The sequence below is a fragment of the Zonotrichia albicollis genome, chromosome 7, assembly GCF_047830755.1.
Source record: "Zonotrichia albicollis isolate bZonAlb1 chromosome 7, bZonAlb1.hap1, whole genome shotgun sequence".
Classification (NCBI taxonomy): domain Eukaryota; kingdom Metazoa; phylum Chordata; class Aves; order Passeriformes; family Passerellidae; genus Zonotrichia; species Zonotrichia albicollis.
In genome coordinates this window covers 37,456,968-37,480,272 of record NC_133825.1, presented here as the reverse complement: position 1 = coordinate 37,480,272, position 23,305 = coordinate 37,456,968, and the positions used below count along the sequence as shown (strand labels likewise).

The 23,305-nt window shown below is 50.7% G+C and overlaps 3 protein-coding genes across 6 annotated transcripts in view; 1 reads left to right on the top strand and 2 right to left on the bottom strand.

Moving 5' to 3' along the window:
* Positions 1-301: 301 nt before the first annotated feature.
* POLL (DNA polymerase lambda) lies at positions 302-11,784 on the bottom strand. Of its 2 annotated transcripts, XM_005481159.4 has the most exons (10): positions 11,646-11,784; positions 11,443-11,522; positions 10,369-10,487; positions 9,819-10,116; positions 9,038-9,203; positions 6,205-6,528; positions 5,525-5,698; positions 4,488-4,616; positions 2,386-2,554; positions 302-2,078 (listed from the first exon to the last, which is right to left on the bottom strand). In XM_005481159.4, exons 3-10 carry the CDS (start codon positions 10,481-10,483, stop codon positions 1,714-1,716), a joined length of 1,740 nt encoding a protein of 579 aa, XP_005481216.2. In that variant the 5' UTR covers positions 10,484-10,487; positions 11,443-11,522; positions 11,646-11,784; the 3' UTR covers positions 302-1,713. The 2 variants fall into 2 exon arrangements, with proteins under 2 accessions (XP_005481216.2, XP_014131221.2); XM_014275746.3 differs by having other exon boundaries at positions 9,819-10,113; positions 11,443-11,684.
* Positions 11,785-11,838: 54 nt separating this feature from the next.
* DPCD (deleted in primary ciliary dyskinesia homolog (mouse)) lies at positions 11,839-18,995 on the top strand. The gene is made up of 6 exons (XM_005481161.4): positions 11,839-11,966; positions 12,227-12,307; positions 12,894-13,018; positions 13,798-13,931; positions 17,560-17,662; positions 18,793-18,995. Exons 1-6 carry the CDS (start codon positions 11,903-11,905, stop codon positions 18,895-18,897), a joined length of 612 nt encoding a protein of 203 aa, XP_005481218.2. The 5' UTR covers positions 11,839-11,902; the 3' UTR covers positions 18,898-18,995.
* FBXW4 (F-box and WD repeat domain containing 4) overlaps positions 17,684-23,305 on the bottom strand; it is a 61,451-nt gene continuing 55,829 nt past the window's right edge. For all 3 annotated transcript variants that reach the window (XM_074545114.1, XM_074545115.1, XM_074545116.1), the window contains 3 exons: positions 21,302-21,442; positions 21,010-21,151; positions 17,684-20,757 (listed from right to left, as the gene is read on the bottom strand). In XM_074545114.1, the coding sequence (XP_074401215.1) occupies positions 20,641-20,757; positions 21,010-21,151; positions 21,302-21,442 (400 nt within the window). In that variant the 3' untranslated portion in view covers positions 17,684-20,640. The remainder of the gene's footprint in view (positions 20,758-21,009; positions 21,152-21,301; positions 21,443-23,305) is intronic.

Below are 23,305 nucleotides of genomic sequence, written 5' to 3'. Positions count from 1 at the left end.
GAGGAGGGATGACAAAGGGGAAGGAGTTGGGGGCAAGCAGTGCCTATTTCCCATACCACTGCCAATATCTTCAGCACATGGTCCCACCGAGAAGCAGCCCCAGTGCTCCAGGAACAGCAGCTCCCTGCCCTGAGAGCCAGAAGTCCAACAGTGTGATGATCTCCACTGCGTGTTCTCCACCTCCACTGAAACCAGGGAAATGGACCAGACCAGGAGCTCCTGGTAAGCACAGGAGAAAGTCCCAACAGCTACAGTGCAGAGAGCAAAGAGACAGAGATACCAAGGGAAAAGTAAGAAGGGATTTATTTATTTATTTATTTATTACACTTCAAATTTCAAAGCACCAAGACACGCCAAAAGACATTCATTTCCCCCAGGTGTCCAGCAGAAATATTGGGTTGACAAATGCCACTGCTGGGGTGTGGGTCACCCTAGCAAAGCCCCAGCCCTGCTGGCGCCAGTAGCCACAGGAACAGGGCAAACCCACCTGGTTTGTGCCTGCCCCAGCAGCAAACGTGCAGCTTTGTCACTGTACCTGATGGGGCCAGACCCCCACAAGGGAGCAAGAGCCCTGGGGGCCTGGCACAGAAATGCCCACCATGGCACCTCTGCCAGGAGCAACCTCTGCAATACCTGTAACAGACAGAGCACTCAATGTCCCTGGGAAATTCATCTTCACAATATAAAACAGTTGAGGTTTCCTGAGATATAAAATTCACTCCCATGGAACTGGTGGGACCAGCCACATGCACCTGGTATACACAAACACACACACTTTCCCTGATCAAAGACCAGATGACTCCATGGCTTCCACACAAAAAAAAGGAAAAAGTTTTGCTTTGTCCCAGTTCCAAATTAACTATCTCCTTGTGTTTTTCTCTGTCTCTATGCCTCCTACAGACAGACACACAGCGCTGCTGGGTTACATTCAGTGCCAATACATTCAAATCTCTCCTGAGCACAGCTCCCCACGCTGTGAGCTCTGCTCCTCTCCTGCACCAAGAAAGGAGGTCTTGGGCCAGACCAGGGCTCTGAGTAAATCTGGAAGATCCTCAGAACACGAGGCTGGGAGCAAGCAGGTACAGAACCTCAGGTCCCTATGTCTCTTTCAAGACTCATCTGGCGTCAGGGAAAGCTGGAGGCAGCAACAGCAGCCTGGCCCTGTGCAATCAGACCCATCAAAGGACACACCAGCTCAGACACAGCAGGACACAGCAACAGCATAGGTTAACCCCTTGAGACTCCTGCAGTAGCAGCTGCCAGCACTAGTGAGGAGGAAGGCTTGCCACAGAACCAAGCTAGACCTCTGCTACCTTCATTCACAGCTCAGAACAGAAATTTCACAGTGTCAGTGCTCAGATACAGAGGAACATGCACCCCACTTCCTTTGTTCCCAAGCACTGTCAGGGGCTGGATCACAAGGTTCTGCAACCCAGTCTTCCAAAGTTGGGGAGAGGAGGGCCAGGGTAGCTGATGGACAGTGAGCCCTTTTGGTAGCCACACCAAGAGAGCACTTCAGTGTGGTTCCAGCCCACAGCCTGTGCTGAGGAAGCCACAGAGCTCTGCCCAGCAGCCAGGCCTCATGCTTGCAAGGAGCCCCAGTTTGCTGGGAGATGTTCCTCAGCCTGCAGGCACCACAGAGCCTTTCCACCTCGGGGAAATCAGATCCTTCCAAGCAGCAGCACAGCACAAGCCCAGGGTGACGCGCAGGCCTCACCAGTCCCGTTCGGAGGGCTCGCGGTAAGGCAGCCCCAGGTGAATGAAGACATCTCTCTCGGTGGGGGTGGGCAGAGTGTGCCCAGGGGCCACCTTGGCACCGCCAGGGCCCCGCACCACGGCCGAGCTGAGCGCGTGCTCCGACAGGCTCATGCCCTTGCTCTTGGCCAGGGCGCGCATGGAGCGGTTGAAGTGAGCCGAGCCCGTGAAGTAGAGCAGGGCGCAGGCGAACTCCCGGTACGGCACCACGATGATGTCCAGGCGGCGGTGGCGCCGCGCGGGCCCCGGCAGGCGGCACACGCCCAGGTACTTCTGCTGATCACCATTGTTCTCCTGACTCACCAGGTCGTCTGTAAGGAAGCCTGGGAAGAGAGAACAGGCCAAGAGGAGCTCAGTGGTAGATGGACACCTCCACGCTGAACTCCCCACTGCCCAGAGAGCAGCAGAGGTGTCCCATAACGTGCTGTGGGACACCAGCGATAACACACTGAGCTGCAGCAATAGTCCCTTCTTAAAACGACAGATGAGCCAGGTCAAGGGGCAATACTTTTAAGGACTAACAAGATGTCCCATCCTTGGGAGAAGTGATCACCTATCCGTCAATGAATGCCATCCACCTCACTGCCTCCTCGCCTTGGCCATTCTAAGAGCAGCTTCCCGCCCTCTTACCGCTCCTGCGGAGGCTGCTGAGCAGCTTGCTGAACACGCCACGGTGAGACTGCCCATCTGGGTGAGTGACCAGCACATCCACATCTCCACACGTGGCCTTACCCCGACGGTAGGAGCCACAGGCAACACACACGAGGCCAGGCTTGATGGCCAGGGCAGCTTGTCTGACCTTCAAGAAAGAGGATGAGGAGTCAGAGACCATGCCCTTTTCATTAAGGCAGCAAAGGATCTCGTGCCTGCCTTGAGGCCTGTCCTGCATCTCCAGATGCAGGCATGGCACACTGCCCCAACAAGAAGGCTGGCCTGCTGTCAGGGGAGGAGTGAGCCAGAGCGGCCTCCACCCAGTCCTGCAAACATCCTGCACAATGCCACACCATACAGTGGTCAACCATCAGCTCTTGGGAGCACTGGGCTGGGACAAGCAGGAATATGAAGGGGCAAAGCACAAGCTTTCAGAGCCTTCAGTTTCTGAGACAGCATGAGATAAGAGGTTTTTCAGCAGGCCTACAAGAACAAGGCCCACCAGCTCTGCCCACAAGGCAAATCAGTTCAACAGGTGATGGTCACAGGCCCTGTTTCAAAAACAGGGATGGGCTTGTGAAGTCTCCCCAGCAGGATTCAACACAGCAGAAAATCTGTGAGTACCCCTTGGAGTTCACTCCTGCAAGGAGCTCTGCCTCTGCAGGAGAGCTGGGCTTCCTGACCCAGAAAAAGCACAATTGTCCCAGCATTTTAGACCAAAGGGATGCCAACATGCTGCTGCCAGCAATCAAACACATAATAAGAACTTCCCCTATTACAGTCTTCTCCAAGCTGGACCCCAGCTCCTGTTTTGTGCAGACAGTGCTAACTCTGATGGCTTCATTCATTACATGTTTAAGAAAGGCTCCCAAGTCCCTGACAGGCCTAAAGTATTCTTGGCCTGATTGTGCCAATCACCCTGCTGGCAGCAAATAATGAGGGGCTCAGCAATTCCTGGTGATGGGGCCATCACAGAGGCTGGGGTTCAGCAAGGCAGTGTCCGTGCCCACAGCCCCTTGTCACTCTTGGGGATCATCCTTCATTAGCAAGAGATAAACCCATTAACCTTTGCCCCAAAGGTGCTCCAAGAAGCCACAAGCTTTTCTCATGCGGAGCAAGCCCTCCTCTGGTGTTTTTGCCCCCCTTCTGGCTTTAAATGAAGATTTCTAGAAAACTCCCAGCCCCACCCGAGAGCCTAAAAGCTCCTCAGATCTCACTGTGACAGGCAGCACAGACAGTGACTAATCCCTCATTCTCTCTCCAGGGCCTGGATCAGAGGTGTGTGCGTGTGTATGGAGGGAAGCACAGTAATCCCATCAAGATAACAATAGACCCACTCCCAAGAGCCAACTCCTCAGGCCAGCCTGCCTGGGAAAGGGACCACTCACCACCAAAATGGCTAATCCGGCCCACAGGAGTGACACCCCAGCAGGAGCCTGGCAGGAAGGTATTCTTCATGGCCAGGCCCTGTGGCCGAGTGACAGGGTCACACTGGCTGCTGCTTCCATGGTGACTGGAGAGCACGGGGGTAGCAATGACAGCGTGTCCCCCAGGCTCTTGGCTCACATTAGGGTACACTGGCTTAGCACCCCATAGTCACAGAGTGCCACAGCATCCTACAGCAAGCAGCACTCGTTTGCAGCCTGGATCCCCTTTGCTTCCACCAAGGATATCCACCCTCTGTTCTCTAACTGACAACTAGACCACAGCCCCCTTTGAAGGACCAGCACCAGGGATACCTCAGCTGAAAGCAGACATTCCAGACATGATGAGAGGCAAGAAAGCAGAGCTGGGAACCTGCTTATCCCACCATGCCACATGCAGCCTTCTTCAAAGCAGTGTGTAGGACTAACCCCAGTGAAGTATCCTCCTCCTTGCCAGGCACTCAGACTGAACTTTCTCACGGGGCAAGGTAGGGGCCTTGTGTGCCCATGCCCAAAAAGGGTCCCCCAGGCACTGACCCCCGTCAGAGGAGAGGCTGAAGAGCTCAGCTCTAACACAAGGGCTATTTCCACAGCGTGTACCCTCCTGTCATGTCCCAGCAGGTACTGCACTCTAAGGCCTGTGGCCAAGCTACTCACAGTCTGCTCTATCTCTGCAGCTTCCTCCCGAGGCATGCGCTCCAGGAAATCGGCGTAGTGCTTCAGCCCCACGGCCTGCTGGCTGCTCAGAGCGGCCTTGCTGCGGATGTCATCCAGTGTCCGGAAACCCTAGAGCAGACCAGGTGTGATATTCACACATCTGCCAAGACTTTGCTCTTCACACACTTTCCACCAAGATTTGGGAAGATTGTATTTAGCCTGTCTCAAGTTCAGGCCAAGTCACAGCTTCTGAGATCACATGTAAAGAACACTTTAGGGCCCAGTTCCTAAAAGAAGGGATTTAGGCAATTGCACTATCCATGCACACCTCTAATCTCCACCCCTCCTCTGACAGAAGGCTACTGCTCTTCAAGCATGGTGTCTCTATACCCTGAAGGAAAACATGCAATGCAGGTAAAAGAACAACACCCACAACATCCCAATGAAGGAAAGCTGACAGCATGAACACAAATGTGTTTTCAAGTCAAGAAACTAGTCACAAACCAAACACTACAGGAAACCAGGCTTCAATAGCTCATGCTCAGGAGACAAACTGTTTTTAAAGAAGGAACCCACCCAGTGGGTTGGGCTGCTCCTGTTGGCACAATTATTTCAACCTCATTCTTGTAACTCTGAGAAGAAATGGATGGCTACTCTGACAGCTACAGGCCAACAGTCAGCAATTGCACCAGGAGCCTCATGGCCAAAATGCCCTGATTCAAGCCTGGCTCTTAGCAACATCATTGCCATGACTAGTGTGACATGAGCTCCAAAAAGTGATGCTAGAGCAGAGGCAGAATGTCTCCCATTCCTCTTCTCCACATCTTCATCCTTTACCCATCCCAGCACAACTAAAGTCTCAGCAGGGTGCTGAGACACAATGGGACCCAACCTCATAGCTCCTCCCCAAAAAAACAGATTTAAATCTGACCTGTAGGTATCAGCAATTAAAAACTATTTGTGAAAGTAAATCTCCTACACTCAGCAGCAGTCTTCAAACCATAATCAGAGCCTCTTGTGTAAGGCACTGAACTTACCTGCTGGTACCACATCTGAGCTGTCTTGACCCCTGCTCCCCAGATGTTGGAAAACAACTCCAGCACAGGCACACTCTCACTGATGTGATCCAGCTTGCGCAGGTGCCCACTCTCCAAGATCTCCAGGATCTTCTCTGCCATCCGCTTCCCAATGCCAGGGATTTTACAGGCTTCCTGGAAAGAAACCAGAGCTGCTACTGGAAAAGCAAAGATCATGGACAAGCTGGGGAGCTGCTACTGACTGAGCCTGGTTAGTCATTTGATGAGTGAAGGTTACATGGCAGGACTAGTCCTGCCTAATGGTCTCCTCTCTAGCCCAGGCTTACCTTGGCCGATCAATTCAATTGGAAAAGGACAAGACTGCAGAATGAGACTGAAACATGAAAACACTGAACTGCTGGACTGCCACAGCCCCCAAGACTCATATCCAGCCAGTTTTACATGTTATCACTATCAATGGCCAGCTGCTGTTGATGAAGAGGAAGGTGAAAATGTCCTTGCATTGTGTCTAAGGAAGACATTTATCTTGAGAGTGTCCAGATCTGGCCCTAAAAGGCTCAGATTCCACTTTTCTATTGTTCTGCAAACAGTTTATGGTCAATAAATCTCAACTTGCACTTGCTATACAACTTCCATGGAAGGGTCATCTCCCTGCTCCACCCCCTGGGGAGGTGTTTTACCTGGTAGGAGGTGACTGGTTTGTGGTAGCTCTTGAGTGCATTGATTGCTTTGGAGTAGCCCAGAGCTCTCCACTTGTCCCCCTGGACAGAGTAAGCCTTTGCCAGCACTTCCAGCTTCTCTGTTATGCACTGGTTGTGATTTTCCTTCTTGGTGTTGGAAGACTGGGCACAAACCCACTTGCTGGGAGGCTGGGCCACTGTGTCAGAGCTATCACTGATCTCCTCTGATGATTTCACAGGGTAGCGGCCAGAAATCAATGCTTCCAGGTCTCCCTGGGTAACACCAGCATCTTCTCCTTCACTGTCTTCATCATCAGAGTATTTCTTTAGGGAAAGATCAGAAAGCAGCCATGTGAGAATAAGTACATGCCTAATACAAACCCTTGGCACAAGCTACTTCTGAGATTAGGAAAGAGAGCACTAACCACCCTCCCTCCTGGGCACACCATGCTAACTGCCACCTCTAGAAGTGGCTGGTTATATGCACACCACAGTTGCTCACACCTCAAGCTACACATGCACATCTCACACTGCACAGGAGACTACACTGCTGTCTACCTGTGATCCAAGCACACAGGCCCCTCCTACACCCAAGGCCCTGAGGTAAGACACTGAGTAAGTGAGCAACTGCTGCCAGCAGCAAGGTGTGACAATGCCAAAATCCCTGGCTGGCACAGATGCTGACTCCCTACTCCCACTGGGAAATCTTTAGCTCATCTGGTGGCAGCACAGGCACATCTCTCACATTCAGACTCAGCAACCTCTACCCCATGATGCAGATGACAGCAGATAGGCACTGAACTTTGTTTTCAGTTTACAGACACAAAATCTTAACAAGAGTAGTAAATTTAAATCCCCTCATTTTCCCCATGGCTATCTGCAAGAGAAAAGGGGAGGAAGGAATGACACAAAGGACTCCACATTCCTCAGTGACAGAAGAAAGAACCAATGTATGCATTTGCTGATACCCTCAGCATTAAGATGCCTCTGTGTAGACTTAAGAAACAATGAGCCTCGGCTTCAGGTAATGAACAAAAGGGGAGAGAAGTGGAAAGGCACACAGGGACTTTGTAGACTGCTTTGCTCACTGGGGTCCCCATCTCCCCTCATGTATAAACACAGGAGTCCATGAAGATCCAAGAGCTTGTGGAAGTAACTCTGAGTGATGCAGGGTTGTTTGGGATCAGTCCAGCAATTACATGCAGCACACCATGTTCTGTTATGAGTTTCAGCAGAGTGTGAGCCTAAGGAAGAGGCACATGCTTGCAGCTTCTGGTTCTGCTGCCTGAGAAGGTAGGAGGTCTGAAGACACATAGATGGGATCTGTTTTGCAGTCTTGTTTTATAACTTTGAAAACAGCATAAGATTGAAGATTTGATTTAATTAAATTTGTCTTGAAATGCAACTCCCTTCAGATGCTGCTCTCTAAGGGCAGCAAAGCCTCAGAAGGCTCAGATAAGTCAGTAAGCCCCTTAAAAGCATATAAAGGAGCATGTTATCCATTCACAACGCAGAGAGCTTTGCAGCTGGAGCTGGAAGCAATTCCCATCCTTCTGGCCAGCAGTGTCACAGAGGTGAAACAGCCCTTAAACCTCTGACTCTCCACACTTTGTCAGCAAAGCTGATGGACTCTTTACAACCACATGTGCAAAACCAGCTAGTAGCAACAGGCTACTTGAGAGGGAGACAGGCAGCCTGGGGTGACAGCTCTGGGTTCACAGAGTAACTGGCACTGCTTACAGAGGCTGCCTTGCAGAGAACCACTGCATCTGCATGCCAGTCAAAAAGTGTTGCTAGTCTGACTGTAACAGGATTTCCTCACAGAAGTTTACATCCAAAGGCAGAACTCCCAGATCAGTCTCTGTTTAATACAAAACATTGACACCCATCATCTCCTAGAGAAAAAACATACACCCAAGCTAGAAATGACTCTGTGCTTAAAAGCTGCTTCTAAACTAAGTTTCAGCTTTATTGCTGCAGCTGGGTCTCAAATATCCCACTCCTCCCCAAATCACATATCCCATTCTCCTCAAGTCACACACATCTAAGCCTGGGACAATGGATTTTACTGAAACGTCTACAAATGTGGCTTTTGTGCCCTCAGAGAGCTGCCAGGTAGAGAGTAATTTCAGGCTTTGGGCAACAAGATTTTGGACTATGTTGCCAGTAATACAAAGCAGCTGCTGGGGATGTTTGAGGTAACTTTGCTACAGACAGATTTGAATTACACAAATGCCCAAGAAGAACTCACCAAATTTGAGCAAAAATGCAGAGAACGGCAGGAAAGCTAACAGCAGGTCAGAGATGCTGACTCATAGCAGAAGCCACTAATAACCCAACACAGATATTTCAAGAACACCTCCATGATCCTTCTGGTAGCAACCTGATCCACTGTACAAACATGTGTCTGAACAGGGTGTTTGCCAAGGAGTGGAGAACTGACCCATATGGCTCAGGCAGGAGCATGGGATGAAATATCAGAGACAGCTTCCTGAAAAGAAGATATTCTCAGACAGGGAATATTCCTCAAAAGGACATAAGTGAGTATCACCATAGTGAGCCTTGGCCTGATCAGAGCACCAGGACAGCTTCAGCTGGGAAGGTTCTGATGGCAACAGCAATTTAGGGCCACTGTTTCTATTCTTAGTACCTAAAAAGGACAAAGAGAAGCAGTAACCATGTCCACAGCCTGAGCCTGGCTCACTGGAACTTCCAAACACCTTCCCTTTGCTGAGAAAATCTCACATGGTATCCCTGCAGGGATGCTCTTAGCCAGGAAAAGCAGCAAGCAGGATCTGCTCACAAGGAAATGGATCTGTCAGGAAAGCCTCACCTCAGCCAGTCGCTGCTGTCCAAGGGTGCCCAAGCCTCGCTGTGAGGAATCCTCCAGCTGTGATTCAGTGCTTGGTTTCACTGCTCCCTCCTCTGCTGGGGGCTGCACTTTTTCTCTGTCCAGAATCTGCTGCTGTTCTTTCTGGAATTCCTCCTCCTCCAGGTACCTGCCATGGATCAGATGTCTCAGTACAGAAGAAGGAGGACTTCTCAACCCCCAGAAGTTTGACCAAGAAATTCTTCTGCATGTTTTGGGATGGAACAAACAACCCACATGAATTGTACTCTCTCAGATCACAGATTAATTACTCTGGCTTTAGCTCAACTCCCCAGTTAACATCTACCTTGCTGACCTGCAACTTCCACTCCTACCTACCTCACTCTTAGACTCTCTTTCCAAAACACTGCCAAAACATTCTGATCCTAATCTGTGCCTGCTGCTCCATTTTTAATTTCCTCTTGTGCCTAGTTTGCAATTTCTCTCTACCCTTCATCTGCAATAAATAAAAAACAGTATTTAATCCTCAGTATTTTTAAGAGACATCTTGTTATCACTGATGGATCAGGAAGAGGTGCCTTTAGCACCTGTAGCAAGTGACAGGACTTCTGGCAGTACTTCTGGGCCCTATTATGTGTTTCGCTACCACACAGAACTTTGAGTCAGGCTCACAGGAGCCGCAAGGAGTTGCAGTCCAAGATTTTGAGCAGAGCTCAAACTGTAGTGCTGTTCAGTTTAGGACAGAGGAAATGCAGGGAGGAATGGCAGAGTGGCGTTTGCATACCTGTGAGGGATAAAGACGCCATAGCCAGCAGTGCTCAGCAGCTTCTGGTCCCTAATGCACGCACTAAGCCAGGCTGCCTTCACCAGTTGCAGCCCCGGAGGCAGCTTGGTGAGCCTGAGGAGCCGGAGGGCGCGGGGGCAGTCCATGTGCTCGGCCACAATGACGTGTGTCACCTCGGGGCAGAGCTGGCTGTGAACCACGCCCCCGTTGTGCACAATCTGCCTGCGGAAGATCTCGGCCCTGGCCTGGCCAATGCCGGCTTGCAGCACGAAGGCAACGACTGGTTTCAGCCACTCTGCTGAGGAAAGCACAGGGACACGGTGACAACAGAAACCCCAGCCAGCAGGGCTACATCTCTCACACAGGACTTGATGGCACCAGCCCTGGCAGGCAGTCTTGGGGGGCTCCAGCAGGACACACCAAACCAAGCTGGCCATGACCACTACAGAAAACACACTGTGGGCCACAAAAAGCCCATGGGGAACAGCACTTGCAGTTAACACACTGGGTGTAAGAATTATATCCTGCATCACAGGGACACAGGACTTACCCTCTGGTATCTCTGTTCCTTGCTCCTTCGGGATCTTTGGAGGGATGCTTTTCTCCGAGCCATCCCTCACCTTCTTCCTCTTGGGAAAGGCTTTGACAATCCCTCGTGGCTCCATAGGCCTGGTGGGAAAGTTAGCAGCAATTGCTAAATACAAACAAGAAAGAGCAACATTGCTTAGATCTTACCTAACCACAACTCAAGATTCACTCATGTTGCTCACTGTCTTTGTTCTGAAGTTTTTTGTTGTTGCCTTCCAAAAATGCTCAACCTGAGGGAGGCAACCAGAATCAAGAATTGCAGCCCACAAGGTCAGAAAAACCAAAATCAGAAAGTCACTTAAGTTAACCATACCTGAATGGCTTAGAAACCTCTACAGCTGAGTTCTTACAATGGAAAGCACTCAACTATTTTAACAGTTTAGAGCTCCTATCTGCTCAGCCTAAAGAAGCAACTTTATTTCCCAGGCATTTCTTAAGCACATTCCCAAGAGGGAAACACTTCTCCTGCCAGGGCTGAAATCCAGTCACCTATGAGACAAAACTCTGACTGACACCAAGTGTTTCACACAGCCACAAGAGGAAAACTCCCAACTTGGCTTCATCTGGAAATAGCAAATTATTAAAGATTAACTAGCCAAGTTCAACATGGGTAAAACTGTAGCTTTACCATGACAAGCCTTGCAAATGCAAACTTTAGAGCTTGAACTACCAGGACACAAGGAAGCTCAGTTTTTTGTAGCCCAAACAAGCCCCAAATCACTGTATATCCCAACAGCCCCCTCCCTCCCTGTGGTTGCAGCGCTGAGTTCACACCAGCTCGGTTTCCTCTCTGTGCAGCACTCCGTGTTTCTCTTAGAGTTCTCACACACAGTCCACCACAAACCTATCCTACCCAACCTGGGAAAGCTGGAAATGGTCCCATTGGGCCATGGCTTCCTGCTATGGTCACCTTCTCATCTGAACACTAAACATAATCCTCTGAAGACCAACCCAGAGCTCGACTCAAGTCCTCACTTCTGTGAGGAAGAGTTCAGCTCCATGGGAACAGAAATCCCGCTACATTTCTAAAACTCACCTTCGCTGAAACGGTTCAGTTTTCAGGACGTTTTGACCAAAACAAAAAAAAAAAGAGCCCTCTGGAAACAGTAATCCTTTCTATAAGATAAAGAAAAAGCCCACATCAAAAGCCCGCCAAGATTCAGGGTGCCCAAGTCCGTTGCAGAGCTGGGCAGTGTGTTTCTGCAGGCTGTATTTGAACTCCTATAAACCACAACGCACCGAGAACCTGCCTTGCCTTGCCAGCCTCCCCAGGCCGCCAAGGTCTCAAGGCCACCAACCCGGGACTGGCAAGAACGACCCACAAGACTCGCGGCTGTGCCCCGAGGGGGGAAGCCGGAGAGGGTAAGGCCCCGAAGGAGCGCGGGCCCGGGGCCGGGGCCGGGCCGGGCAGGGCCACGCTCGGCTCGGCCGGGCCGGAAGCCCTTCCGGGCGGCGGGCGGAAGTTTCCGCGTTGCCGCGGCGACGGTGCGGCCGCCATGGCGGTGCCGAGCTGGCTGGAGCGGCTGCGGGCGGCCGGCAAGACGGCGCTGGTGCAGGACGGTAACCGCGGGGCGAGGGTCGGGATAGCCCTCGCCCGCCCCCGCCGCGGAGTGAGGGGTGGTCCTGCAGCGAGCGGGCGCGGAAGGGAGCGCTCCTGGGCACAGCCCCGCAGCCTGGCCTCCAGGGAAGGACACAAGGCCAGAACGCGGGCGGTGGGACGGGGTCCCGGACCATGGGATAGGGCCCCAGGCAGTGGGACAGAGCCCTTTACCCAGGGATAGGTGTATCCCGTCTCCTCTCACCACCTGCCTTGCCTCTAGGGAAGAGGAAGATCCACTACTTGTTCGAGGATGGGAAGGAGATGGCCGAAGAGTACGACATTAAGACTGGCCAGTTAATAAGTAAGTGTTGCTCTGCAGGGTAGTGGGTCTGTACCACCTGGTCAGGAACAAATCATCCCTACCTGTTTTGGGAGACAGGAATGCCTGTAGCAGAATTTTGTACGGTCAAGCTTGCAGCCAGGGTTCTCTGACTTTCATGGCTTAGCAGACCTTGCTTTAGCCCAGGATCTCCCCCAAACATCCCCTCTGTCACAACAGACTTGGATGGACTAGATGGGATTGCCATCATCGGTGCCAGGCACCAAGTCTGTACCACATGAAGGGTTGAAATATGCTTTTTGGTGGCTTCTGCTACTACAAACAAAGTGTTGTTTATGGCTCCTGTCCAAAACCACATCAGCTGCAGCACAGCACCTGTCGCAACCCCACCGTGGCTTCAGCACCAAGTAGCAAAAAAGAGGCATTCAGCACAGGATGTCTGACCTAGGAATAGGCCAACTAGCAGATCAACTCACACCAAGATCGAAATTACTGGAATTAAGATACATGTATTCATATAATCTCAGTGTGCTGGGCAGCTTTTGCAGTCAGTTGCTGGAGTTATTGAAGAGCAGAAGAATGAAAACCCTCCTTCTCTCTTCCCCAGGTAGAAAATGGCGAGAGAAGAACACCCTTGGGGGCACGGGCAAGTGGCAGGTGGAAGTGGGAGAGCCAACCTCGCCACTCCTGGGAGCACTGGAGTCAGAGCTTATAACAGAGAGCAGCTCAAATGTATGTAAGGGTCTGCAGGTACCACTGCACCTAAAACTGCCTTGTCTTGTCCTTACAGCGGTAGTTGGTAGAGTGCAGATCACCAAGAGACAGCCTTAATGCAGCCAGCACTCTGAACTGCAGGGCTGAGTAGAAAGAAGACATAGCTTAGGTTTTTTAGGAGTCTTCAAGACATTTGTAGTTTCCTTAAGAAACTGTACTGCTGTGTTGGCCAACTGCTATCCTGTCTTGAAAGAGCAGGATGACAGGAAGGCCAGTGCCAGGACAAGTCAGGGGATAGAAAACAAACGTGATAGCAATGAAAGGCACAGGCAGTGCATAGCAGGCTGCTCCCTAATAGGGCACAGCTTGTTTCATCTTCATACCCCTCTAGCTGAGGGCACAGCTGGTTTAGTCTCTCTTCATCTTTTCAGAAGCTGTGCTTCTGAAACACAAGCACAGCTCTGCACCACAAACTGGGGCAGAGTTAGGACTGAATCCAGCAGGTTCCTAGAGCAGGCAGAGCTCAGTATTTGGTTGTCTGTGGCCCTGTAACCCTGTACTGGCAAGGCTTCCTGAGTAAACACTTTCAGCCTCCTGCAAGCAGTGTCCTGGGAAAAGGCAGACCAACCTTAGTTGTAGGAAGGTGGTGCTCAGGCAGTTTCTTCAGTTACTCCTTAATGCTCCAGTGTGAAAGAACAGCTATCCCCATGTGGAGTCTCACAAGGTAGTAGAGGAAGGAGACAGGGAGGAGAGGAGACAGCTGGAGGGGCCTTGCTAAAGGTATTTGTTTGCTGTAGCCCATCTTCATGAGGAAGGATACCTTGAGCAGCTTCCAGTGGCGGATCCGTAACCTCCCCTACCCCAAAGAGGTCTACAGCGTCTGCGTGGAGGAGGAGCAGCGCTGCTGCGTCATCCGGACCACCAACAAGAAGTCAGTAAGGAGGGCACTGCTGGTGCTGACAGTCCCCTGGGGTGGGCTGGCACAGGGGGCAGGCTAGTGATGGCACAGGGGGCTGTCCCCTCTTCTGTCCCAGTGTGCAAGGGCTCAGGGGCCTCACCTTGCAGCACATGTCTCCTGCTGCCCAATTTGCACTCTCAGCTGCCTCAGACACGTTTACAAGTAGGGCTCCCCAAGCTCTGCAGTGGCCATTGCAAACTCATCTTGGCTCCTATAGGGTGGTGCTTGCAGTGTTCTTACCCTGTCAAATATCACTTTCTCAGAAAAATAAAGTAGGAGCCTTGCAGACTTCTTGAAGCTAGAATATTCCATTTTCTCTCTCTGATTTTAGTCACTGCATCTCAGAATGCTGCAGGATTCAACATGGACAGCAAAATCGTGGGCACCCAAACAGATCTCCCTGCATAAACATGTCCAATAGTCACAGTGCCAGTGATATGATCTGGAGGTAGCAAGCAAAAAAAGGCAGACTGAATCTGGGAAGGAAGCACCACAGTGTTCTGCCAAGAGAGATTTGAGATGGGAGGATGAAAATAGAAAATGCTGTTAAAGCCACATCTTGCAGTGTCAATACATGGCATCTCACATGGAATGAAACACACACCGTGTCCCAAAGCACCTACAGCTTCAGATAAGCCAAGACGAACTGTAGTATTGAGAAGTGAGTGCACGGAACAAGCCTTGGGAGCACAAGGGAAGGTGATGGAAGTGGCTGTAGGTGGTGCTGTCGGCACAGAACTGCGGCCCCTCTGCTGCCGAGGGCTTCGCGAAGCAGCACCCGCGAGTCTCCCAGCAAAGGGCTGCTGGAGTTCTGCACATCGGCACACCTGGGGGCTCAAAACCAGAAGGCTGGGAAGAGGAAAGTTAACCCATAGAAACAGCAAGAAATTACACCTCTAATACAGAAAGATGTTGGCCTAAATGCACACAGAGAGATTCACAGAACAGTGGTGCTTTAGTAGGGAGACCCACGTAGCAAAAGATGAATGAGATTCCCATCAGCCACACATGGATATCCATGGAGCTAGGACAGGAATGGAGTACTTGATCCTAAATCCAACCACATACTGTCACAGACAGGCTTATCTACTCCCAGTCCTACTGATAGTTGTCCGTATGTGGGAATTTCCTGCATAGGTGCCAGAAGGTTATAATGTAGCACTGAGGCTTTACCTATGCCCTACCTGACTTCTGGTTCTTTTGTACTGCTCTCAGGAGAGTCTTCCATGAGCAGCTCACACTTGTTCTCTCACTGACTGGTGCCAGAGGACCCCACAGCAACTCATGGCCTGTGTCTGACAGTTAAGGACTTTTAGAATTAAAGCTGAAAAGCCACCTCACTGAGGACAAGAATGACGTTGCTGTCAGTAGGGAGCAGGGACAGACACCAGCACTAGCACACTTAGTACAGGCTCCAGGATATCTTAGATCATTTCTCCTGGGTCTCAGCCAGGGCAAGGCACCACTCAGCAACTAATTCCAAGATAGCAACAGCAGCATGGAATCCACAGAGAGAGCGCACATCACTACAGGAGAGAAAGGAAGCCTCGGAGCCTCTCCAACCCTTGGAAGTCAGCCATGCTGCTTCTGAGCAACAGAGCTGTGCTGACCGCCAGCCAGAGGCACAAGTAACAGGATGGGCTGCCAAGTCACTACTAAGTAGCTCAGCTCTAAATTCTCAGCATACCAGTAGCAGTTTTCCCTGCGGGCTAACAAAAAGTGGGTTTCCAATAGGAAAATAATAGAGGCGATTTCACATACGTACTGTGGATCACGGGCCAGGACTCAGGCTCAGAGTGTAATACTGCCCCTTGGCCATGGGGTGAGAGGAGAGGGCAGAGAATCAGCCTGCATTGGCTGGGATAACCACCCATCAGCTACCTCCCCAGCCCAGACAGGAGCTCTTCACTTCCACCAGTCACTCTGTTCCCTCTGGCCACGGCAAGGGCTGCTCAAGTGGGATTTGCTTAAAACCTCTTGCTGTAAAATAAATCCATTAAACTGAACTCTAAAAACAAACCTAGAAAGCCACCTCCCCAAACGCCAAACCTGATTCAATTATTGTAGTGAGAGGCAGTGGTAATGTTAGGAGGAGGAGGGGTTGGCAAGGCAGATCTGGTTTCCTTTGATCTTGTCACAGATTTTAGTTTGAGGCCAGCCAAAGCCATTCTTCTCCCCTTCTCCTTAGTCCTGGGGCAGCAGAATGCTGCTGTTTCATTGATGACTCCCAAGGCCCTTTGAAACAGTGGGTTTTTTTCTGTGTACTGCTTTTTTTTTGTCTAATCGGTAAGAAGTTAACACTTCCTTAACATGTCTTTGTGTTCATCTAATCTCTGCTGTTTAACCTTTGACATCTCCCTTATTATCCATGTCTGCCACCTTTTCCAAATACCGACAGCAGTGACAACACAGAACGGTTTGAGCCCTGCGGTAACAAGTAACAAGCCGTGTACATTCCTCCCACTGCACCGGGAAAGCCATTTGCCCTTTGTAGCTGTTTTCACCGTGACTTGGAAAATAAACTGCACTTTGGGCAGAGGTAGCTCGAGAGGCCAAGCCTCACACACAGCCAGCTGAATTGAGAACCACCTCTCATGGTAGCAGCCACTACCTATTCCCACTCTGCTCCAGGCACCTCAGTACCAGCTACAGGCTAATTCCTTGGAGAGGATTGCCCACAAGAGTGTTGGAAGAGACTAAGAATCCAGCCCTGCCTCTGGGTGGGCACAGGACCACAAGCCAGTGTATTTGGTACAGCCCCAGAGAGAAGCTGTAGATGCAAGGCAAGCAATGCTAAGCACAGATCATCTCAGGCAAACACAGACACAGGTCTACTGCATTCTGGCTCCACAGTCTTAGAAAATCTCTTACCTGGCAAAAACCTCTCTGTCCTCTGCTTGGATGTGAGAGGTTACTGGAAGACTGGGATAGAAACCAGGGAGGGAACTAGGAGAGCTGTAAGTGCAGAGGAGCACCACAGCCACCATGCAGGCTGCATGGAGATGCTGCAGAGCAGGGGCTCAGGTGATTGTGGGCAGTTACACCTGGAGATCTGTGCCCGGGGTATGCATGAGCACCACCATGCCACCAAAGCAAGAAGCTACCTAGGATGTGCAGCAAGAAGTTAAAAAGAAGGGTTTAGGAAGGATTGCAACACAAAACAGTGCATCACAGAAGAAAGTTATATGTCACAAGAGCTTTGACAGCTATTTTGACAAAAGCTAAAGGAAGCTGTTACTTAGAGGGAATGAGAGGCCATGGACAAGGAAAAAGACAAGGAACACCTTGGTAGGGCTGAGTAGTCTAACCGTAGCTGGCACTACACATACAGGCATGCTGGAGGGACCAAGCCTGCTGTCACACACCAGAGCTCTTCAGGACTTTGCCAGCTCTGGTTTCCAGTTTGGAGGTTGGTTTCTAGTGCTCCTGCTAACCTGGGGGCATCAGCAGGCACACAACATGGCACAAGGGCCTCCTGCCAACCCCGAGAGGTCTGTTGTCCTCATGTACACTTTGTAGACCAGCAGGCTGTGTCTTAGCACTCCTAGTGGCAGAACAGAAACCCCACCTTCCTTATTTCTGTCTCCTCTCTCATTTGTAGGTACTATAAAAAGTTCTCTATTCCTGATCTGGACCGGTATCACCTCCCCTTGGATGCAGCTGCCCTGAGCTTCACCCATGCCAACAACACCCTGATCATCACGGTGAGGTTTTAACCATGCACATCAGCACTCTGCCCTTCTCTTTATGTCCACAAAGAAGCTAAAGTCCTTACATGTGGGGAAATGAAGCAGAGCTGAGGGTCACCCATGCAGCTCCTTCTCTGTCACACAGACAGTGGGAGTTTCAGATTACACTGGGCATGCTGACACTAGCCAAGAGATCCCAGGTGGCAGGAGAGGCCCTGCTTGCTGCTCAAGGTGACATGCAGGTGGAAGAGTGTCTGTCGTGCCCTGTTTTCCATGTATTATCTCCCTCAAGCCTGAGCAAGCCTCCACTCTCAGGGACATTAAGTTTCTCTTGTCTCAGAGCATAAAAGCCCAAGGACCTGCTGCACTTTGAGGTCTCAGAGTCTTAAAACAGTACAATAAAAAATAATCACCTGCTGCTTTGTGTCAGAGAGGGAACACTTCCAGACACATGGCAGAAGCAAGAGACTAGCAACATGGACACACTTGCAACTTCTCGTTGCAAGGAGCAGACAGATGCTTTTGAGCAACAGGTGTTTGCCTTATTCAGTGCAGACTCAGCTACACAGAGGGCACACCCTCCATGAGAAACCTAGCAGCAGACCTGGGCTGCACGTGCAGAGGAAATGGGCCAAGAGGAGCACCTTGAGTCCTCCTGAGCTTCTGTTTGCTACTGGCCAAACCTTGCAAAAAGCACCTGCATCCACCTCTAAGCTGCAGCTGGGTGAGAGGCCTCTGAGGGGAAGACAGAGGAACTGCAACTCTTACTTCTCTCTGCATTAAAAAAAAAAAGAATGCATATTTTATATACATATAGATATAAAACACTTGTGATCATACGGTCAGGGAGCACAGCAAGGATCTGCTTGCCAGGATATTCCAGAGGGGTTGGTGGGGGCCAAGATTCCACACCTAACTGGAAAGTTTTACTTGCACCATAAAAGATACTCCAGAACTTGGCAAATGTCTTTAGCCTGATGGCACCACCTCTCTAAATGGGCTTCAGAGGCTGCTGGTAAGGGCAAGGCCTCCCTTGGCAGGAGGGCCCTTGCTAGGCTGGCAGCAACAGGCTGCAGTTGGTCTGCTTGGAGCAGAGGCTGGACAGGAGTTCAGGAGTGCTAAGGGCATTTCTCTCTGTCATACAGTACCAGAAGCCGAAGGAGATCCTGGCTGCAGAAGAGCAGCTGCAGAAGGAGCTGAAGAAGATAAAGGCAGCTAACAGTGGGGATGGAGACTGTAAGACCCAGTAGGCAGTGGCTGCTAAGAGGTTGAGGTGAGGGGCAGCTCTCTGGCACAGCTTCATGGTGTTTATTTTGCCTTATCTAATAAAAATGGGTTCTGTTGTTAACAGAGTAATTTGGAGGAATCTCTGTAAGCCTAGGAAGATGGCAGGGCAGTTGACCTGTCTGCTGCCCTGGCCTGCTGATTTATGCAGACATTTCATAAAACTGTAGATTGGTTTGTGTTGGAAAGGACCTTAAAGGTCATCTCATTCTACCCTCCCTGTCATGGGCAGGGACACCTTCCACTACACCAGACTGCTCCAAGCCCCATCCAGCCTGGCCTGCACCATTTCCAGGGATGGAATGATCCTTCTGTCAATTGTGGGAAGCTGTAGTATGCAAAGGAAGCACACCACATCCACAACCAGCAGCCCTGTCCCCATCCAACATGACACCTTGGGAATTCCCCATCTGCCACCATTGCTGAAGGCAGTAATGTTTGGAAAACAAGAACTCCCTCCTCACATCTATTACTTGCCTGAGATGAGCTTGGGAGCAGCTCCCGCCTGTGCAGTTATGCAGCTCCTTCATGCAAGTCAGGATGCTCTGGTGACTTTGCTATCTCTGCAAACAGCATCAATGTTTAGACCTGAGTGGGCACAGCCTATGAATCAGGGTAAAGAGGAAGACATGCATCTGCTTCCTTAGTGCCAGCCATCCACAACATGACAGGGCTGTGCAGAGGGCAGGGACCAAGATGCAGCTGCCTCCATTGGCATGGCACGGAGGGGAAGCAGTGGCAGAGCCCACTTGGATGTGTCTACAGGACCCCAGTAAATCACATCCAGGTGTTCGTACTAGTCTGGTTTGCTGCTTCATTAAGCAGGCACCAAATGGGTCACAGATCCTAATTTTTGAATTCTTGCTTGAAAAAGTGACAGGAAATCCAAACTCCCAGGAATCACCTTCAATGCAGCAGTGTCACAGGGTCTAGCCAGGGAGAGAGATCTATAAGACATGGAGACGGGATCTGAAAATAGGTCCAACCTCCCCCACCCACCCAGGCCCCTGCAATCAGCAGGTAACATCACAGCCCCTTCAGAACTTGAAACAAAACATACAATCTCTTTTGTTTCCTTTCAGTTTTATTTAGCAAAACGCGACCATTTCAGCCCTGCCAAGTGCACAGCCTGACCTGACGGCCAGCTTGGGGAGGCACACTGAAAGCAGGGCTGGCTCTGCCTTTTAGCTCAATTGTTGCTCTTGGCTGTGAAGGACAACACAAGCAGCTGTCAGAACAGCAAGTTAAGGAGAAAGGTGGGCCTCGCTCCAGGCACCCTTCCCTTCCACCAAATCAGTTCACCCCACACACAGCCTAGTCTTGTTTCACATGCTTAGAGCTTGGCTGATCTCAAACTGACCAGCACAAAGCTGATGGGGCATCCTGGCTCAACCTGCCCCTCAAATGATGTATCCACAAGAAAAAAAGGAAGGAAAAAGAAAAAGAAAAAAAGTAACACAGTTAATAAAACAATTCCTGACTTGCACAAAATAAAAAGGGTAAAGACAATTGGCCTATTATTTTCACTAACAGGCAGGTATGGTTGAGAAAGTTTGGCCCTTTGTGCACTCTTCATTGTAGCTTTCTGGCAGGCAAAAACGTCCCTTCAGAAGCCTTGTGGGCCTTTCTCACCTCTCCTGCCCTGCAATTCCCTGAGCCAAGTGTCAGCTCTGCTGAGTTGGGGTCACCAGAAGCAGCTGTGGTGCTCTTCACAAGGCCGTGAAGTCCAGGACGTGCAGGGCTGACGCCAGGGCAGCGTACAGGTGGGTGGTACTGAAACGGAGGCAGTATACTGGGCTGCTGGTGGGTGAAGACAGGTGAAAGCTCTGCAAAAAACAGGAGAATCAACCTTTCAGAAACAAGGTCAGCCCAAAGATAGTGGGTGGTGTTACAGATCCAAAGGCTGAGATGTCTGAGAAAGCAGGTTTTCCCTGCATATAGGGTAGGTTTGCCATGGTGGACTAGCCCCAAAGACAGCCCAGCAGCCCCTCTTTCTTCTTTCCACAAGGCATGCACACTGGGCTGCCAGAGAATAGCTGAGAAGCTCTGCTGCTGCTCAGTCTCCCACTGGTGCTCACCTGCAGGCACCGAGTCTGCCGCTTATCCCAGAGGCGCACCACACCGTAGTAGGAAGAGCCGCTGGCAATCATATGGTTCTTATCACTCCTTATGCAGTACAGGGCACTGTCATGGGGCTCTTCCCACTCCTGGACACACTTCCTGCAAGGGCAACACAAACCAGAGCAGGGCTGAGCCTCCATTCCTCCATCCACTTTGCCTGAAGGAGCTCATTCAGTGAGAGCTGAGTTCCCAGATGCTGCACAAGGACAGTGCAGGAGCCTCACGTGGGCCCCAGCAGGGCAGGCTCACCTGGTGCTGGTCCGTATGTCCCAGTAGCGGATGTAGGTGTCATACCCACAGGAAAGGAGAAGGGAGGGCGTTTCATAGAACACATCCAGGACTCCAGCTCCACGGTGGAAGTCGGTCCCTAAACAGGTCAACAGCTGACCACTGCAATGAAACACATTAGGGGAAGAGTCATTCAGAGCAAAAAGCCCTTCCAGTTCAGCTGGCCAGAGCAGAGATGGTGTCACAGAAGTCTTCCAGATCTCATTTCTGTGATATAACAGAATACAAAAGCCCACATAGTTTTTGTCTCCCAGTCCCAGCTTCTGCTACTGGTTGGGCCATTAACCATGAAGGGTCATGAAGGGTGACCAGCAGGAGTCCCAGCTGGAAGAGGAAGAGCCAAGGTACAGATGCAGCTGACCCCCAGCAGAATGGGAGAAGTGACCAGCATTCTGAATTATATGGCTCCACTTCATAGGAGACAACTCCCAGCTTAGTGAGACTCCAAATAGTCTACAAGAGCCATTTACATGTTCAATCCCGTCCCATACTGTCCTTCAAAATACTGTCCACTGGGGTATTTCCCTAGATCTTTGACACACAGCACAGATCCACAGGCAAATCAGACTTTCCCAACCCAGTCTGCCATGGCTGCTCTCCTCAACCCCCTCCAGTTATACCACATTCTACAAACACCGTATCTGGGGCTGAATGTGATAGGTCACAAGCAACGACCCCAATGATCAATCATCTGGAGATGACTTTCCAAAGGCTAGATTTTTCTCCCTTTTTTGACCCTTTCCTCCTTTTTAATTCCTTGCTTGCAGTGAAAGAGCAAAAGCAAGATCTCCATGAAGCTCTATGCTGAGTGCTTTGTGGTGGTATCACTCTGCTGCTTGTTTCTATGCAAACCAGCAGCTCACCTGGTGGATAGTGTCTGGTGAGATCTCGGCCTGCCAGACTTCAAGAAGCTTGAGCCTCTTCCCTGGGTCACACAGAATTGCATCAGGTGCATGGCAAAGCCTGTCCCAGTGTCATTCCACCTGCTGCAGCAGCCAGTGGTATTCAGACATGACAGACTCTTGGGAATGGAGTGGGCAATCTGCCCAGCTTCTTGAAATGGCCACCTATTGCAAACCCTCCTTTTTTTCCTTCTCCTTCTCCTCACACCCTTTACATCAAAAATGCTGGACACAATAAAACTTGAAGCACCTGCTTTTCAAACTCTGCTCCATGGCCACCCCTCACCAACAGCCTCCTGTTTCTCAGGACAATGAAGCAGTCCTGAAAGCCAACAGCACGGATCCCGCAGTGGGGTCACTCTCAGCATCTCCCTCCATTATTTTGTTACATTCTGCTCCTTGATCCAGCATCACACAGTTCTGAGGCACATCGCCAAATGCCTTAATTCTGTCTGTAATCTGGGCTAAAGCCCTCGTCAGGGGATAAAGACCACACAAAAGGAGAAATAGAGTCCTGGGAGATGTTAAAACAAGTAAACACCTTTGTGTCAGGAGAGAGAAATCGCTGATAAAGCAGATTAGCGCCTCGAGCCCTGGTGTCCCCAGATCAGAAGGCGAGCCCTGGCCGATCTTTGCAGCCAGCACGCTTCTATGATCACAGAGCTGGCGGCATGCTGGGGCCAGCCTGTTTCCCCACAGTCACTCTCCAAAGAGCAGATTATGTAGAATAACAATTTCTTTGTGGCTGTGTAATTCCCTCCGTGACCGTGGCTGTGGGCAGCTACATTGGACCTTGATGCCAGGGCCCTAGCAACCATTTAGAGAGGCCAACCAGCCCTAGCAATGGCCCCCCCATGCAAACCTCTCGGACAAGCTTTAACATCAAGTGCATGAATTAATCCCCCCCAACACGAATCCAGGGGTGCTGGCTTATTGGACTTTGTGTTTCTCCAGGCAAGGAATCGAGGGGATTCCAGGCTTCAGCCCTTTGCAACCTTCTCACAATACATTAACCCTTGGAAGGTTACTTGTAAACCAACTCAGCAGCAATTCTGCACCTGTC